At 43.2% G+C, this 19,277-nt stretch overlaps 1 protein-coding gene across 1 annotated transcript; it reads right to left on the reverse strand.

Annotated features, from left to right (window-relative positions):
• Window positions 1-496: 496 nt before the first annotated feature.
• Window positions 497-15,815, reverse strand: CCN6 (cellular communication network factor 6). Its single transcript, XM_007528132.3, has 5 exons — window positions 15,004-15,815; window positions 11,730-12,003; window positions 8,868-9,110; window positions 1,812-2,005; window positions 497-900 (listed from the first exon to the last, which is right to left on the reverse strand). The coding sequence occupies exons 1-5, from the start codon at window positions 15,049-15,051 to the stop codon at window positions 619-621; spliced, it is 1,041 nt and encodes a 346-aa protein (XP_007528194.3). The 5' UTR covers window positions 15,052-15,815; the 3' UTR covers window positions 497-618.
• Between the last annotated feature and the right edge of the window lie 3,462 nt (window positions 15,816-19,277).

Raw genomic sequence — 19,277 nt, forward strand, 5'->3', positions numbered from 1 at the left:
GATAGGATCATGGGCTACTTTGTCAAGGCACTTAGTTTTTAAATATTTAATGTGATTTTTTATACATTTTAAAAATTTTTTTATTATCTTTATTAGATAGAGATGGCCAGAAATCGAGAGGGAGGAGGGAGAGAGACACGTGCAACACTGCTTCACCACTTGTGAAGCTTTCCCCCTGCAGGTGGGGACCAGGGGCTTGAACCTGGGTCCTTGTGCAGTGTAACGTGCGCTCAACCAAGTGCACCACCACCCAGCCCCCATGATTTTTATACATTTTCAACAAATTATTCCAGATTATTTTATAGAGTAAAATCTTTTCTTGTAAATTGTGTAATTTTTCCATTATATATAGAATACCCACATGGAGTCATGTTCATGTGTTCCAAGCTTAGATATTTTAGAGCTCAACCTGAAGGTTTTCAAATTTAAATTTTACATATATATTTTAGGAGACCCTGTTTTAATTGCTTAACATCTAGCCAATTGATAGTAGACAGGTTTTTTTTTTTACTGTTTTAAACCAGTAAAGTTGATCTACCACCCTTTTCAATCATTCTGACTTCTGTATGTAATGACATAATTGGTTAGCCTTACCTCCCCCCCCCCCCCAGTTTGGTTTTACAGAATCTGAAGCTCTGAAAATACATCTCCCGGATCTCTGCAATTTCTCTGACACACACAAGATGTAATCCACAGCATCTTCCACTTAAACGATCCTTCATTTGGGCAGTCAAATTGAATGGTAACCATTTTGGACTTGTTAGGGATACAGCATCTCTGATCCAAACATATGCCACAGAAAGTGGGTTTGTAACTCTGAGTACTTGAGCATCCTGAAAAGACAAATTTTTCAGCTTTGAAGAGTTGGAAAGTAGGTTGACATGTTTTTCCTTTGGGGATCTGAAAAAGAGCATTATGAAATCATTCTTTAGAGAAAAAAACTGTTTCCACACAAATACAAAACCAGTTCTGTCTAAGTTCATGGTAGTTTCTACACAGTGACTTCTAGCACTTTCTTTTCTACCTGTAAAGTCATCTTTGCAAGAGAGACCCTCTAAGATTTTATGAGAACTCTAGTGGTTATTATGAGGAGTTGGGAGGTACTTGTCACAGAACTTCTATGCTGGGTGTGTTGTCCTTTAGTTTTATAATCCTGTAAACTATTATTAATATAAAAAACAGAAAAGCAAGTAAAATTTAAGAAAGGAAAGCAGAAGTCTGTCTGTCCTGCCCATTGCCGTTTACCATATTATAGGGCCCACTTGCAAAGGTTTTTGTTACCTGCCCTTTACTTTCCCACAATAAAAAAAAAAATCCTGGGCTCAGCAAGATGCTCACCAGGATAGTGTGCCTACTTGCTGTGCACATTATCCACTTCTGAACCCAAACCCCACAAGAGAGGAAGTTTTGCTGTTGTCTCTCCTTCTCTCTCTCGCTCCTCTTTCTGAGAAAGTTGACCTGAAGTGGTGAAGCCACACCAATGACACACCCCCCCAAAAAAACCCAAAAACTGTTTTGCGTAATATAAAGGATTGTGTCTTATTAAATGTTACCTCAGGCCTAGCAAATTCCATAATGCAGCTCACAGTTTTGAGGAGATAGATGCTTAATGAGGTTAAAAAAAAAAAAAAAGTTAGCAGTAACTCTCAGCTTAGTAAAATCTCCCAAATGACATCTTGTCACATAAATATTTGCTTTCCTCTAAGATAGTTTGACTTAAAGATGGTATGAGGTAATTATATTTTGATGAAACTCAGGTCATCCAAATACATTAACATAGTAATGAATGAATAAATTAAATAAAACCTTGCCGTTACTGTCTTCACTAGGTGACTGTCACAAGGCTGAAGAAAACACAGTCTTTTCTCTTTCCTCAGTTCACACCTGCTGTTTTCGTTGGTCACCCTATTTGATATCCCCATCCCACATGTTCTGGAGCAAGGTGTCCATTTTGTAGCCTGCACAAGACATTTTCTTCTCCATATAAGTGGGAGATTCCTGTAAGCTAAAATAAAGGGGAAAGATATATATAGTGGTATGGCATGTACTGATGCAAATAATCATTGTTTTTAAGCATTTAATAACTAATAGACCCAAACCTTTATCACCCTCTTCAAATTCCCAAATTACCTTTCAGTCAAATGTTACAGTTTAATTTCGTAGAGCTAGACATACTTTAGCCTTGATAACATTAGATTTCGCCATTTGGTCTTTTTCCTGAGTAGCCTTCCGAGCACCAAACATAAGCTTTGGTTTGGGTAGATATGTGCCTTTTCCCTCACTCTTGCTTCATGCTTGATATTGTTTCCAACAGACGCTAAATTAAGACAGGAGGCCTCAAAAAACTTTTAAGATATTTATTTGTAAAATGTGGTTTTAACATTAAATTAACATTGGATAATGTGCTGCCTTGCCATGTGAATGACCCAGCTTCAAGCTCAGTTACCATTGCATTGAAGGAAGTTTCAATGAGAGCTGGGAAGACAGCATACTGGTTATGCAAATAACTTTCATGCCTGAGGCTCAGAGCTCCCAGGGTCAATCCCGGAGTACTACCATAAACCAGAGCTGAGCAGTGGTCAATTTGAAAAAAAGGGGAGGCTAGAGAAACAGCATAATGGTTATGCAAAAAGACTCTTATGCCTAAGGTTCTGATATCTCAAATTCAATCCCACACCACCATAAGCCAGAGCTGAGCAGTGCTCTGGTTTCTCTCTCTCTCCTCCTTTCTCTTATTAATTTTTTTTTTTTTAAGCGGTAGCAGCAGTTTTGTTGTTCTGGTCTTCTTCTCCCACCCCCCTCATTTCTTTCTGCTTCTCTGCCTCTAAAAAAAATAACATCACATCATCGGAAGTATGTAATCAGTATCATTCATACAGTTTAATTCTCTCCAACATCAGACCCACGGTGCTCCTTCCAATGGCTAGGCACTTCAATCACTTGTAGAAAAAGACATGGATATAGATCGGATGGATCCTGCCTGCAGGGAGAGAATTTCACAAGCAACAAGGCAGTGCTGTGAGCGTCTACCTACCTCTTCCTTCTTGATTTCTGTCTCCAATAAATTAATAAACATTACTTTTTTTTTTAAACCAGAGCACTGCTCAGCTCTAGCTCATGGCAGTGTGGGAGATTGAATCTAGGACTTGAGAGCCTCAGGCATGAAAGTCTCTTTTGTATAATCATTATGCTATACCCCCACCCAACATTACATTTTTTTTTTAAAAATCCCCTTTTGTTGCCCTTGTTTTATTGTTGTAGTTATTGTTGTTATTGATGCCGTCGTTGTTGGGTAGGACAGAGAGAGGAGAGGAAGACAGAGGGGCAGAGAAAGACACCTGCAGACCTGCTTCACAGTTTGTGAAGCAACACCCCTGCAGGTGGGGAGCCGGTGGCTCGAACTGGGATCCTTCTGCCGGTCCTTGTGCTTTGCACCACCTGCCACATTACATTATTTAAAGAATAAATGGATCAACCACTGTGTGGATGAGTGGGTGGATAAATGGAGCTCCCTATTGCTTAGGAGAAAAAGGTGAGTAATGAAAATGAAAAGAACACAGAATTCTTCCAGCTCCTTGTAAGTTCACTGGGAGCATCTTGGCCTTGTTCTTGTTCAGGTCTTTGCTGTATTTAAAGCAGACTACATTTAACCAATACTAGCACTGCAAGGCATGACCTCAAAGTTAGTATGCCTCCTAAAGTGAATGAACTAGGTTGTGACACTATGGTCGAACATAGTCAAATTCTGGCTGTCTTCAAAAAAGATCCCTCAAAAAAAATTTTTTTTGCCTCCAGGGTTACTGCTGGGGCCCAGTGCTTGCAGTATGAATCCACTGCTCCTATGGCCATTTTTTTTAATAGAATAAGACAAACTGAGAGGATAGGAAGTTAGAGAGAATGAGAGGATAGACAGACCTGCTTCATCACTTATACAAGCGAGCCCCCTGCGGGTGGTTAACCGGGGACTCGAACGGGGATTATTGCTCAACGACTTAACGTACTATTTGCACTTAACCCGGTGTGCCACTGCCCAGCCCCCAAAAAACACTTGACAGGAAATGTTAGTCACTTTGAAGTATCTGCTACATTTGGATAAAATATTTTTACACCGCCTATTCAGTATTCACAGGAGGAGCTCGCAGCTGCACATAGGATTGAGAAGAGGAAGCAGAAACATGGAGACACCTAGGAGATGGCAGTGTAAAGAGCCCCGTGCACGAAGCAGGTGTAAAAGCCTGGCCCGTCTGCAATAAATAAAGGTCGGTTAGGTTGTTTTGACTGTTGCACTACCAGTTTTCCCACAAAACTAAGCCAAGAGCTTAGCTGAAGTTCTGGAATTTGCTTAATATTCACTAAAAGAAGAAAAAAAGCAAAAAAACTAAGATTTTCGTTAACGATAAAGGTTGAGTGTTTGATGAGCATTGAGAAAGCATGCTGCCTTCACTATGCTTTGCTTCATACTGACCAAGCAAAAGCTAGTTCTAACCACAGACACCCTGGAATTAGCTGTTTTATTTACTGTGTGTATGTGTGTGCGTGTAAAACTTTACTTTTAAAATTAAAATTTCTGTTTGAACCTATTGACATAATTTCACAGAGATGAGATGTTAAAAGGTGACCATCTTGGAAGTCGGGCTGTAGAGCAGCGGGTTAAGCGCACATGGCGCAAAGCCAAGGACCAGTGGAAGGATCCGGGTTTGAGCTGCCGGGTGGCCACCTGCAGGGGAGTCACTTCACAAGTGGTGAAGCAGGTCTGCAGGTGTCTATCTTTCTCTCCCCCCCCTCTGTCTTCCCCTCCTCTCTCCATTTCTCTCTGTCCTATCCAACAATGATGACAACAATAATAACTACAACAGTAAAACAAGGACAGCAAAAGAGAATGAATAAGTATTTTTTAAAAACAGTGAACATCGGGAGTCGGAAGGTAGCCCAGTGGGTTAAGCGCATGTGACACACGAAGCGCAAGAATCGGCTTAAGGATCCTGGTTCGAGCCTCCGGCTCTCCACCTGCAGGGGAATCGCTTCCCAGGCGGTGAAGCAAGTCTGCAGGTGTCTCTCTTTCCCCCTCTCTGCCTTCCCCTCCTCTCTATTTCACTCTGTTCTAACAACGACAACATCAATAACAACAAAAATAACTACAACAACAATAAAAAACAAGGGCAACAAAAGGGAAAATAAATAGATATTAAAAAATTAAAGTGAACAACAGCAACAATAACAAGGGCAACAAAATGGGGAAAAGGCCTCCAGGAGCAGTAGATTTGTAGTGCAGGCACTGAGCCCCAGCAATAACCCTGGAGGCAAAAAAAAAAAAAAAAAAGAGTGAACATCTCTTAAGCCTGTATATCAAATACCAGAGAATATCGGGGAGGTTTTCTGTAGCAAATCACTAGCCACTAAGAATAATAATCCAATCATGTTGCAAGTGAGTCGACTCATTGATGAAACAAACTGAAGTTGATCCATAAAGCCTTTACTATGGAAACTTAATCTAAACGAATGTCTCTCATAAAGGAAACACACATGGATCTAAGAAGAAGACAATACTGAGTCACTCAGACCCAATGTTGAGAAAGAACCGTACATTTGGGCCAAAAATTTTGGGATCATATTTTCTTAAGTTTTAGAACATCAATAGTGTCACACTTCAAGTTGAATAATTCTATGTGGCAGATGGAAATTCACTACAACCAAAATAACCGTCACTGAAGATGTTTTTATTTATTTTTAATTTAAAATTATGAAAGATACAGAGGGAAAGAAACAGATCAGAGTACCAGTACCACATAGGAGTACCATGCAGGAACGGTGCTGTGATGTCTCTGTCCATATGTCTCTGCTTATTTCTGTCTCTCTCCCTTTCTGTTTCTATGTGAAATTTTAAGAGAGTAAAATGAGTCTGCCAAAGGAGTGGAATCATAGAGGAGGAAAGCCTCCACCCACTAAAAAACATAAAATTCTTGATCATAGTTCCTTGTATTAAATACCATTTAATTAAAGGTTTTTCCTTAGGAATTCAAGGCACTTAAGTTATTTTTAAGCATATGTAAATATTCCACATAGTAGCCTCCTTTCATTTCCTAAGCTTTAAATTTCAAGTAAAAATAGTTCTTGGTTTCTGGATAAAACACAGAGACATGACTAGAAACCATCCTATGAGTTTTGTCCTGTTTAAGTCCTCCGTCATTTAGACTTCACTTGCTACTGTTTTTGAAACTACTGTCTCCAAAAAGCAAGCACACTTAAATAAAATATTAGTGTAAAAGAGAGCAGAATACAAGATTTATGAACAGAGTAATGCTAAGTATAGACAGCCAGATGCTCAAAATGAATAATAAAAGCATTTCACGTTTCTGACTAACATACCTGAGTGACCTCCTTCAAAACGCCTATGTAGGGAGCTAGGTGATGGTGCGCCTGGTTGCATCTAGCATTTCAAAACACCCCTGAATATGCATTTGTTTTTATTTAAATGGGGATATTGGTGGTTGTTGAGCTCTGTTTTCAAAATGAAAAAGTAATATATCAGAAGTTCCTATTAAGTAATATTTTCAGATGCAAAATATGTGCCCAAATAGGATAGTCTTCCCTCTATGCTTGTTATATAGAAAAACTGCTGTAGGGCTGGGTGGTGGCGCACCTGGTTGAGCGCACAGGTTACAGTGCTCAAGGATCTAGGTTTGAGCCCTCAGGACCCAGGTTTGAGCCCCCGGTCCCCACTTGCAGGGGGAAAGCTTCACCTGTGGTGAAGCAGGGCTTGTGGTATCTTTCTGTCTCTCTTCCTCTCTGTCTCCCCCTTCCCTCTCAATTTCTGGCTCTCACTATCAAATAAATAGAGATAATTTTAAAAAGAAGAAGAAAAGAAAAGCTGCTGTTGAACATTTTTCGAACTAAATGGTTCCAAGTTTCACCCAAAATACACAAATAAAAGCTTTTCCAGAATAAATAACATTGGGCTGATTTTCCTGAGAAGAGGCTGTGTGGTAGAAAGCAGAGGGAAAACGATTTTAGGGGGGGTTTCCTGTTTTTGTAGAACTTGAAAAACATTTTTGGCAAAGATGTAGCAGATAAAGTTGTGGTTTTTTTTTTTTTTTTTTTTACTTTTTCTAAAAGATTTATTTTTTTCATAGAAATATTTTTACTAGTGATTTTATATTGATTGAAAAAATTATTAAGACAATGAGGGTCTAAGTCCACACTTTTCCACCACCAGCGTTCCATGTCCCCATTCCCTTCATTGGAAACTGCAGTCATTCTTCCAAGGTCACAGAAATGGGGTGACAATTGCTTCTACAGCTGCATATGTGTCTATATCTATGTGTCTGTATCTCTTTTGACCATTTTTCTATGGTTCTGCCTTCTCGTCCTTTCTAAGTAACACCTATACCACTTATTACTTCCAAGTGTTCTTCCTTTTTTCTTCCCCTCTCACTAGGTCCTGTTTCTATCTTTCCCTAGCTGGGCAGGGCTCTGGAGATGTGGGGCTCCAGGACACATTGGTGAGGCCCTCAGCCCAGGGAGTTAAGGGTGGAAACACAGTAGCAAATGCAACTTGGTGACTTTTTTTAATTTCTGAGGAAACCCTGGTTGTATTTTGTTGAGTTTTCAGCTGGTTTTTCATTTGTTTTTCCTAGTTTATCAAGAGAGAAATCTGTAATGGCTCCTACTCCATAACCATACCTCCAGAAGGCCCTATTTTGATTTTTTTAATTGACCTCTATTTTAAGTGTAACACCTTGGGGGGAGGCAGGTGGTGGACCACCCAGTTCAGCACACACATTACCATACACAAGGACCCAGGTTCAAGCTCCACTTGCAGGGGGAAAACTTCACAACTGGTGAAGCCATACTGCAGCTGTCTGTCTACATCCTTCTTTTTTTTTTTTTTTTTTTTTTTAGAGAATACATCTAGTAGCTCAGCGTAAGAGCATGTAAAGCACAAGGACCAGCGTAAGGATCCCTATTTGAGCCCCAGCTCCCCACCTGCAGGGGAGTCGCTTCACAAGCAGTGAAGCAGGTCTGCAGGTGTCTCTCCCCCTCTGTCTTCCCCTCCTCTCTTCATTTCTCTCTGTCCTATCCAACAACAGCAACATCAATAACTAGCACAATAAAAAGAAACAACAAGGGCAACAAGGGGATAAATAAACAAGGGTAACAAAAGGGGAAATTAATAAATATTAGATTGTTTTTTAAAAATACATCTTTGTGAGCCAAACTGATATGAACTAAGTCTAAAACTGACTATCATGAGAAAATGCTCCCAGTGTTTGATTGTCAGAGAAATGCAAATATATATTAAAAAATGAGATACCACTTCACTCCTGTGAGAATGTTATACATCAGAAAAGGTAACAGCAGTAAATGCTGGAGAGGTTGTGGAGTCAGAGGAACCCGCCTGCACTGCTGGTAGGAATGTAAATTGGTCCAGCCTCTGCGGAGAAAAGTGAATAATTCTCATAAGGCTAGAAATCGACCTATGATCCTGCAGTTTCTCTCCTGGGGATATAACCTAAGCTCCCCGGCTACAGGGGGAAAGCTTCATGAGTGATAAAGCAATATTGCAGGTGTCTCTCTGTCTCTCTCTATCCCTCTATCTCCCCTCTCAATTTATCTCTTTTCTATCAAATAAAGTTTATAAAAATTCATTTAAAAAAGTATGAACAGTGGTCCAGGAGGTGGCGCAGTGATAAAGCTTTGGACTCTCAAGCATGAGGTCCTGAGTTCGAGCCCCAGCAGCACATGTGCCAGAGTGATGTCTGGTTCTCTCTTTCTCTCCTCCTATCTTCCTCATTAATAAATAAATAAAATCTTTTTTTAAAAAAGCATGAACAAAAGTCATCCATGAAAAATAGTCTACTTATAAGCACCTGGCATTGTCTTGTAGGTTGTGGAGAGCTCCTGCTGTAATGATCCCAGGCCACAGTTAGATTTTGTAGATTTCTTCCCATCTTTGGCTTCAGAGCAGGGACTGTCAGTCGGCTTTGGTATTAGCAGAGGTGTGCATCCAATGGCCCCACTCACACAGAGGCAGCTGAACATGGGGTTGGGCTGAAACATTTGGCCATTGTGATAATGTATCTTGTTGAGCTCACATCCCACAGCTAGGAGGTCTGAAAAGATAAGAGAGTAACATTAAGATAGCCAAAGAAACTGTAACTGTGGCAGTCTGGGTCTCCAGTTATAAACCTGAGAATAAATAGCTATCCCCTTTATTGGAGTATTATTCTCAATCATTTATGTCCCATCTGAAACCTTCTTCATCTGTAGACACTTGAAAATGAGACATTTTCATTATGCTATAAATTGTCAGTCCAAAGGATCACTTCTAGGATTAAGACTGTATAGGCCCTGGCCAGGCTGAGCTTCACGGGCGGGAGAGAGAGACGACCAGGGACTCATGGTTGAGTGGTACGCAGTTCAGTCTTTATTCATGTGGAACGCAGTGCAATCTAAGCTATTTCTAGTCACAATCTTTTCCTTCTCTATCCTGAGGCGGAAGTGTCAGGTCTGAAGAGGATGTACGTAGGATAGGGGGTGGGGAGAAGGAAAAAGCCTGCAAAAGTGAGGATTAAACCAATGCCCTGGAGGCAGGGCGGTGCTTAGTTAACAGTGGTTATGCAAATAGAATACAGTGCCAAGCAGGGGGGATTAAACCAATGAAACAGAAGGGGTTTTAGAAGCAGAATTTAGAAGCATACCAATAGGCCCTGTTCTAGAGTAAAATTAACAACACCAACAAAAAAATTATCATAGCAGAGATAATGGTTATAAATCTGAGATCTTTGTTGGTGAGTGACTGGTAAGACTGAGTTTTTTCACATCCAGCTGTCCAGCATTATATTCTTGGGATGTCAGGATATTCAAATGACTGAAAAAAATCATAATTAGTTAAGCAACAGTACAGCAAGGTGACTGATTGCTCCATTAATCAAACTGGAGACATGTTTCACTTCCTTGACCTGTATCCACAGTTTTCCAAGTGTAATTTGTGGACCCTCTGGCAGTACCTGAGGTCCCTTACAAAGTCAAAACTCTATTCACACTGACATGGTTTTTGGTTATTTTTTTGCTATGTTGATATTTGTGATATCTCCCGACTCCCCCCCCCCCCTTTTTTTTTTCTTTTTACCAGAGAACTGCTCAGCTCTGGCTTATGGTGGTGTAGGAGATTAAACCTGGGACTTCAGAGTCTCAGGCATGAGAGTCTCTTTGCATAACTGTTATGCTGTCTGCCCCCTGCCCCGACTACTTTAGATGGAGAAGCAGAGACAGACAGAGAGAAAGGGAAAGACACCACCACAGCAGCAAAGCCTCCTCCAGTGCAGTGGGGCCTGTGCTGCAAACAGCGTCACAGCCAAGTGAGTTACTGCCCTGGCTGAGACGACGGATGGGTTTCAGTCTATCAGACCTGAGCAGCCTGATGCAGTCAGCCTAACTCTCATTCCATGTTCAGCTCAAACTACTGATAGTAATTTCCCTTTCCACGAAGGCAGATTTACAGTGACTGCTGTCCCCTCCTAAAGTTTCTCTCTCTCTCTCTCTCTCTCTCTCTCTCCCAGGGTTATCACTGGGACTGGGTGTCAGCACTACAAATCCACTGCTCCTGGCAGTCATTTTTTCCCCCATTTTATTGGATAGGAAAGTGAAATTGAGAAAAGATGGGGAGATAAAGAGAGAGGGAAAGATAGATACTTGCAGACCTGCTTCACTGCTCATGAAGTGATGAAGTGTCAGTCCTACAGGTGGGGAGTGGAGGGCTGGAACCCCGATCCTTGCACAGGCCCTTGCACTTCATATTATGTGCACTTAACCCAGTGTGCCACTGCCCGGCCTCCCTAAAGTATTTTCCTTCCTTTACAAATTTCATTTTTGGGCGGAGGGTAGATAGCATAATGGTTATGCAAACAGACTCTCATGCCTGAGGCTCCAAAGTCCCAGGTTCAATCCCCCACACCACCATAAGCCAGAGCTGAACAGTGCTCTTGTTAAAAAATAAAAAATACAGGCAGTAGTTGTAGGCTAAGCGCATGTGGCGCAAAGCACAAGGACCTGGCTCCCCACGTGCAAGGGAGTGACTTCACAGGTGGTGAAGCAGGTCTGCAGGTGTCTCTCTGTCTCTCTTCCTCTCTATCTCCCTCTTCTCTCTCAATTTCTCTCTGTCTCTATCCAATAACAAAAATAAAATAAAACAAATTTCATTTTTATCCTAAATAATAAGTTGGCATTCTGGGTTATTGTCAACTAGACCCATTAAGCTGAGGGCTAGCTGGTGATCCTTTCAGGTCGCCCTTTCCTGACACTTCAAGGAGTCAGACCATTCAATTCTTCCTATTGTTGTTATTACCTAAGGACAACTGTCTAATAACTACAAGATCACTTCAATGTAAGAAAAGTACGCGGCCAGGTGATGGGGAACCTGGTTGAGTGCCCATGTTACAATGTGCAAGGACCCAGGTTCAAGCCCCAGTTCCCACCTGCAAGGGAAAAGCTTCACAAGTGGTAAAGCAGGGCCGCAGGTGTCTCTCCCCTTCTCTGTGTCCTTCTTTTCCATTTCTGCCTGTCTAGTTTCACACAGACATTCAGTAGGACAGAACCCGCCCCCCACCCCGCATGACAAACCCACCTCACATGCAGCCAAACAAAACTGATTATTCCTCATCAACAATTATTAAAAAATAAATACATAAATAAAGCAACCTTTTCCAACAGGTCCAGAAGACGACACTTACATGCACACACTCCGGTCTCATAGCGAGGCCTGTCTGCTGAGTAGTCACAGTAGAGCCCTTTGTGGGGATCACAGAGGTCGGCTTCATTGCAGGCGTCCCCGGGTTGCTTGGCGCAGGTCTGACAGCACCCGCAGCCATCCCGCACCATGCTCACCCCAGGAGGGCAGCGGGGCTGCTGCTGAGGACATTCACAGGGCCAGTGGCAGAACTGTTTCCGAGGAGGTGTTTCTGCTACTTCTCCAACCTTTCCTTCAACGCCCTGTGCCCAGCAGAACTTCATGGGGTGAGAAAGGGGATGTTAGATATGATCCCTCGAAGGGGAGTCAGGCGGTGGCGCATACCGGAGAGCACGCGCGTTACCCGGCAAGAGCACCCTGTTTGAGGCCCCCGGCCCCCCACCCCCTCAAGCAGGGCGCTCATGACTCTCCACATCGCTTCATTTTTCTATTTTTTTAAATCCAAATTTATTTTTAGATATTTTATTCACTTTATTTTAATGAGAGATACAGAGGAGAGAGATCAGAGCATTGCTCAGCTCTAGATTATGGTGGTGCTTAGTGATTGAACCTGGGACCTTAGAGCCTCTGGCACAAAAGTCACTATGTTGTCCCTCCAATCCTCATTTGATTTTCTTATATTCCTTCTGTTCTCCAAAGTTCCCTGCAATAAGTTGGTATGGTTTCTTCTGCCTCTAATTTTCTTCACTTGGCCCCACTCCTTCACCTACTTATCGTTTAAGGCTCTGATCAGGGATATTATTATTATTATTATTATTATTATTATTATTATTATTATTATTTGCCTCCTAGGTTATCTCTGGGGCTCAGTGCAGGCACTATGAATCCACTACTCCTGGTGGCCATTATTTCCATTTTATTGGATAGGACAGAGAGAAATTGAGAAGAGAGGGAGATAAAGAGGGAGAGAAAAAAGCAGAAGACACCTGCAGACCTGCTTCATCAGTGGTGAAGTGGACCCCCTGCTGGTGGGGAGCCAGTGGCTTGAACCCAAACCCTAGCGCTTCATACTATGTGTGTTTAACTGGGTGTGTCACCACTCGGCCCCTAATTAGATATCATTTCTATAAATAAGTAAGTAAATGACTTTTCTATGAGGCTAGAGAGATAGTCCAGCAGGCAGGGTGCATGCCTTGCTATGTGCACAAACCCACATTCAGCCCCCAGCAGAACACAGGCAGTGCTAATGGAATTACAGGAGGCTCTGGTGCTGTGGTCTCCCTTCCCTTCCCTCCCCAGCCCTTCCCTTTGCTCTCCTCCCCACCCTCTGAAAATGTGACCCAGTGTGGTCTGGGAGATGGCACAGTGGATAAAGCATGGGACTCTCAAGCAGGAGGTCCTGAGTTTGATCCCTGGCAGCACATGTACCAGAGTGATGTCTAGTTTACTTGTCCTCCTTCTCTCAAATAAATAAATAAATATTTGGAAGAGAGAAAGAAAAAAAGACAGAGATGAGGTTGTCCACGTGCAAGGCTCCACCCAACTACACACACGTACACGCAGAGACACGCTCTCTATAATTTCTCCCCTCTCCTTTATACTTGTTGTTGCACTAAAATTACCTGTGTATGTACCTGTCCACTAGCCATACAGTTACTCAAACTTAAGGATTTATAGTTCATTTGTTGGACCATTGATGCTACCTAGAACCCAGTAAATATTTAAAGTAATTTACTCTCAGTCTTTATTTGATGGAACTGAGGCAGTTAGACTCAAAAGTAAGAGTTAAAAATAAGTATATACATCTACTTTATTTATTATATTTATTTATTTTCCCTTTTGTTGCCCTTGTTGTAGTTATTGATGTCATTGTTGTTGGATAAGACAGAGAGAACTAAAGAGAGGAGGGGAAGACAGAGAGGGGGAGAGAAAGATAGACACCTGCAGACCTGCTTCACTGCTTGGGAAGCGACTCCCCTGCAGGTGGGGAGTCGGGATCTCGAACCGGGATCCTTCTGTCATTCCTTATGCTTTGCGCCACCTGTGCTTAACCCGCTGTGCTACCACCCGACTCCCTGTACATCTACTTTAAAACACTAAGCAATTATCTTCAGCCTCATTGCTTCACTCCTGAAACCTTTCTTGGCCATTAGAAAGCAGGAATGTAGAAAATTTACATTGTCCATTTTGTAAGTTTATCTTGCTCCTAGCTCCTTGTTGGCTTGTTTTAATAAAGACAAAAAGGACTAATCTTGTCACTGTGTTGATACAGGTGAAGTTAGAAATGCTTTGGTTCCTCACAGTGTTTATTTGTATGTGTGTATTGTTGTTGTTGGGAGTTCACATTGTAGGCTGACAATTTGAGACAGAGAAGCAGAGACAGAAAGACACCATAGTAGCAAAGCTCCCACCAGTGCAGTGGGGCTTGTGCTCCAAACAGAGTCACACACAAAAATTAGTTACTTCACTGGCCGAGGCTGATGTTGTTAACCCAGGGTCCTTGGCACACGGTAATGTGTGCGCTTAACCAGGTGCACCACCGCCTGGTCCCCTTGCTCATAATATATTGAACTCATCTTTGGTCTGTTGCTTGGAATATTTCAAAATCTCTGAAGAACGATTCCCTTTCACAAGAAATGAGAAATGCATGAGTTGGGGGTGGAGGGATGGGTGGAATAAAAACAGAATTTTTCTTTTAATGTGTTTGTTCCAAAGTACGTACTCCATTAAAACAAGGACAGGCTTTAAGGAAGTTGTCAAGGTTTTTTTTTTTTTTTTTTTTTTCCCCAGTGGCTCATTGCACACAACCATGGAAAGTTGAGCCCCAGCCTGGAACTCACATGAAGAGATCCCTTTCTCTCCAGCACCTGGGCAAGGTTGCCACTTCCCAAACATATGGTGTGTTATATATTCCGACAGGGGAAAATAATAACAGTATTCAACTTCAGGGGATGCTCACAAAAATATCCCAAATTGGATTCACAGCCGTTACCTGGAAGGGAACAATATTTTACATTTATTTCCTGAAGAGAGAGAGAGAGAGAGAGAGAGGAGAGAGAGAGAGAGAGGAGAGAAGGGAGAGGGAGAGGAGAGAGAGGAGAGGGAGAGGAGAGGGAGAGGAGAGAGAGAGGACTTTATTTTAGAGACAAAATGGTTCCCTGGTGCTCGTGAAGTACTCCTCAAGAAACACATAAGCCCCCCCATTCATCTTCTTCCATTTTGTTTTTAGCTTCATTTATATAATTATTATTTTGTTGGCTTTCACCTGAAGAAATACAACTACTCCTGAAGGGACAGGGCAGCAGCTGAGAACTTACCGGAGACAGAGCAGAGGAGAGAAGAGTGACGGTGAGCAGTCCTTGCATGTTCCTGGCCGATCAGCTCAGGGAGAGATAGGAGGCTCCAGGCTGAGCACAAAATGCTCCTCTGTCTCCTGAGCAGAAGAGCACATGCCGCTCACGTCCGGCTAGGCTCCTGCTTTCACACTCCTGCTTTCCCGTCCCTGGAGTCCGGTGAATACCCTCTTTGCTCTCAGGCAGCAGCGTTTCTCTTATTTACCTTCCAGAAGGGCAGAGTGTGTCCTGAGGGCGTGGGCACCTCCCTCGAGCACTGAGGAGGGTAGATCCAGAGACGACTTTTCTTTCTTTTTTTTTTTTTTCTTTAAATGTCCTTATTCCTTTTTTGAGAGAAAGGAAGAAAGAAAGAGAGGAAAGAGGGATGAGAACATCACTCTGGCAGGTGTGGCGGCCAGAATTAAATCCTGTGTTCTTGCCCTGAGAACAACACCGTGACTCCCGGTCTTTTTCCTGATTTTTTTTTTTTTTTTTTGCTTTCACATGGTCTGTAAGTTAGCACATGCTCCAACAGAAACCTGGACTCACAGAATTTTGTTCACACAACCATCATTTCTCCGACAAGATTCTGTGCTCGGAGAATTTTGTTCACATAACCATCATTTCTTACAGTTCAAGAGACAGTTTGATTACCTTTTCTCTTTCTTTTCAATTTTAATTTCATTCTTTTCTTTATTTTGCCATTTTCTCTCTCTCTCTCTCTCTCTCTTTCTTTTTTGCAAGTTCCTTGCTTTAGTCATCTATATTCCACATATGAAAGAACCAGCTCATTGCTGGCCTTCACATCTTTACTTAATTCACAACATGGGCAATGATAGGGCTTTCCTTGGAGTACTTGTATTTACTCAGTATTCCTAGAGCTCAACCCCTGCCCTGAGACAAAATGAACTTAGATGTACTTTCTTCCTTCTAGTTTTGGGTTTGTCCTGCCCTCCACTCTGCCTCCCCTCCGCCCCTCCCGCCCCGACTCTCAGGCCCAGAGAGAAAGCCGGCCTCTCCTCACGGGACACCCATCCAGTTGCCTGGCCTGGGCAGTTACACACACATATGTGCAATGACCCAGGTTCGAGCTCCCACTCCCTCTTGTAGCAGAGACGCCTCATGAGTGGTGAAGCAGGTGGGCAGGTGCCTGATTTCTCTCTTCCTCTCTCTGCCCTCCCACCCTCAATTTCTCTCTACCCTAGATAAAAATAAAAGGACAACTGGCCGCCAGGAGCAGTGGATTCATAGTACCAAAACCAAACCCCAATGATAACCCTGGTGGAAAAAGAAAGAGAGAAAGAAAGAAAGAAAGAAAGAAAGAAAGAAAGAAAGAAAGGAAGGGAGGAAGGAAGGAAGGAAGAGACTGCACACACACACACACACACACACACACACACACACACACACACACACACACACACACACACACACTCTTCCCAATACAGTTTGTTCTGGATTCTCCACATTCAAAAACAGGTTATCAAAGGTCTTTCCTCACTCCCTCAATTTCTGAATCTTTCCCTCTCTCCCCCTCTCTCCCTCTCTCTCCCTCTCTCCTTCCCTCCCTCTCTCTCCCTCTCTCTCCCTCTCTCTCTCCCTCTCTCTCTCCTTCTCTCTTCCTCTCTCCCTCTCTCCCTCTCTATTCCTCTCTCCCTCCTTCTCTCTCCTTCTGTCTCCCTCTCTCTCTTCCTCTCTATCCCTCTCTCCCTCCTTCTCTCTCCCTCTCTTTCCCCCCTCTCTCCCTCTCTCTCTCCCTTTCTCTTCCTCTCTCCCTCCCTCTCTCCCTCTCTCCTCTCTCCCTCCCTCTCTCTCTCCCTTTCTCTTCCTCTCTCCCTCCCTCTCTCCCTCTCTCCTCTCTCCCTCCCTCTCTCTCTCCCTTTCTCTTCCTCTCTCCCTCCCTCTCTCCCTCCCTCTCTGTCTCCCTCTCTCTCTCCCTCCTTCCCCCCCCAAGGGCCTTATGCCTGTCCTTGCGCTTTGGGACATCTGCGCTTAACCTGCTGCACTACCACCCAACTCATTTTATTTTATTTTATTTTATTTTATTTTATTTTATTTTATTTTATTTCCAGCACTGGTCAGCTCTGGCTTATGGTGGGGCTAGGAATTGAACCTGGGAGGCTAGAGCCTATATGATTGTGGTTGTTTTGTTTTGCTATACATTTTATTGATGGCGCTCATTGACACTTGAGTACGGTTCTTCATTTCCCCGTAACAAGTGTCTGCAAAACATTCTCACCCCAACTTAGGTCCTTTTCCATCATCTCGTGTACCAGGACCCAGCCAATCCATTCCCTCCTCTTCCAGCATCCTTTGCTTTGGCACAATATACCAGGGCATACACATTTTGTTTTGTTTTGCATAACCATTATGTTGTCTCCCCCACCTTGACCAAGTCTGGTTTACCAGATGCCACATGTGTTGGGAATGTGCCCAGCTAACTCTTTCCATCCAGCCTGCTGTGGATGGACCAGGTAGACATGGCGTTGGCAGAGGATGGCGCTGATGTCTCTGACCTCATGCAAGAAGAGCTATCATGATGTGCAGTCGGTTCTCAGCCCTCTGTCGGTCAGCAAAATGCTACTCTGGTTGGGAGCCCCTGTCACAAGTGCTGGGCTTGTGACTGGCGTTCACGCAGACATAGCAAGCGCCCAGCACAACTAACACTGACATTAAGTCTGATGATTTACAAGGAGGCGCCGCATGCATTGCCTGTTCCAATTTCACAGCTCAGTGAGATGGGCAAAGCCAGGCTGCATTACTGTCCTCATTTAACAGATTAAAAAGTTGAAGGGAAGTGATTGTACTTGGTCAATAAAAGGCACTTAATCCCTGCTCTCTGGAGCTTTATAATCTATTGGGAGAAGAGACACAAAGAATGACAAGTATCTATAGATTATAAATATAATTAACAACTGGATAGAGGTTAATGATATAGGACAAGAAACTCTTGAGAGAATCACAGGTAGGAAATCATTTTTGATGGGGGTGGGGAGACACAGGGAGTGGTTCTGAGCAAACAGCACCAAGACATGATGAGAAAGGAAACCAGCTTGTTGCAAGAGGCCTGGCCCTGGGTTCAAGGGGGGTAAGGGTGGGGCAAAGGACCAGTCTGTTTCCTGGGGATTGCTGGTTCATTCACAGATATTAGCTGTTAGGTGAGCAAAGTTTATTTCAAAGAAGTGAGGTAGAGGGGCGGGTGGTGGCATACCCAGTTAAGCACACATAGTACTAAGTGCAAGGATCTGGGTTTGAGCCTCCCCTCCTGTTCCCCACCTGCAGGGAGGATGCTTCACAAATGGTGAAGCAGGTGCTCAGGTGTCTCTCTTCCTCTCTATTTCTTTCTGTCCAATCCAATAAATTGGAAAAAAAATGACCTCTAGAAGCAGTGGATTCATAGTGACCACACTGAGCCTCAGTGATAACCCTGGAGGCACAAAAAAAGAAGTGAGGTAGAAAGTGTACAAGTGCCAGGCTAGCATTGTGGGTGGAAGAGAGTATCCGGGAACTTGTGGAGGCGTGGTAATACAATTCTGTATTCACACGGGAACGCTCCAGAGTTGGGTGTGAGCACAGCAGGTCAGTGGCCACCTCCCGCTCTGCACGCCAGCCCTTCTCCAGGTCGGGAAGTGGGAGAGAAAGGAGAGAAAGAGATGGTGAAACCAGGAACAGGAGCAGGCTTTATAGGGTAAAAACTGGAAGTGGCAAGTCAGGAAGGAGATGGCTAGGAAAGGGGGTGGAGAGAGTCAAAAGGCATGCTGGGAAGGTGGAAGCTTCTTTAGCAACTGTTGCGATGGTTTTAACTGGGGGGATTAATGATTATATAGATAGGCCATACTATCAGCAATGCAGCATGAAGCAGGGGGAGCTGGTTTAATGCCCGACATACAAGGCCGATTTTAATTGTGCAGAATAGCTCACACCGGCCATGTGAGAAATAGGGAAGGAGAGACAGGAGGGCTGGATGAAGCTTTTTTCTCTACTTTCCAATGTGGGAGAAACTCACCTTTCACCTTTCACCTTTCAGAGAAGGCAAAGAATACACAATTGGCGTCTCAGTATTGACTAAATTTTAAAATTTTTCTTTATTTTTGCCACCGGGGTTATTACTGGGGCTCAGTGTCTGCATGATAAGTCCGTTGCTTCTGGTGCCGCCTTTTCCTTCCTTCCCTTTATTCTTTCCTTCTTCCCTTCTTCTTTCTCTCTCTCTTTTTTTCTTGACAGAGAGAAATAGGGAAGAGAGAGAGAGAGAAAGAGAG

The sequence above is a fragment of the Erinaceus europaeus genome, chromosome 4, assembly GCF_950295315.1.
Source record: "Erinaceus europaeus chromosome 4, mEriEur2.1, whole genome shotgun sequence".
Lineage (NCBI taxonomy): Eukaryota > Metazoa > Chordata > Mammalia > Eulipotyphla > Erinaceidae > Erinaceus > Erinaceus europaeus.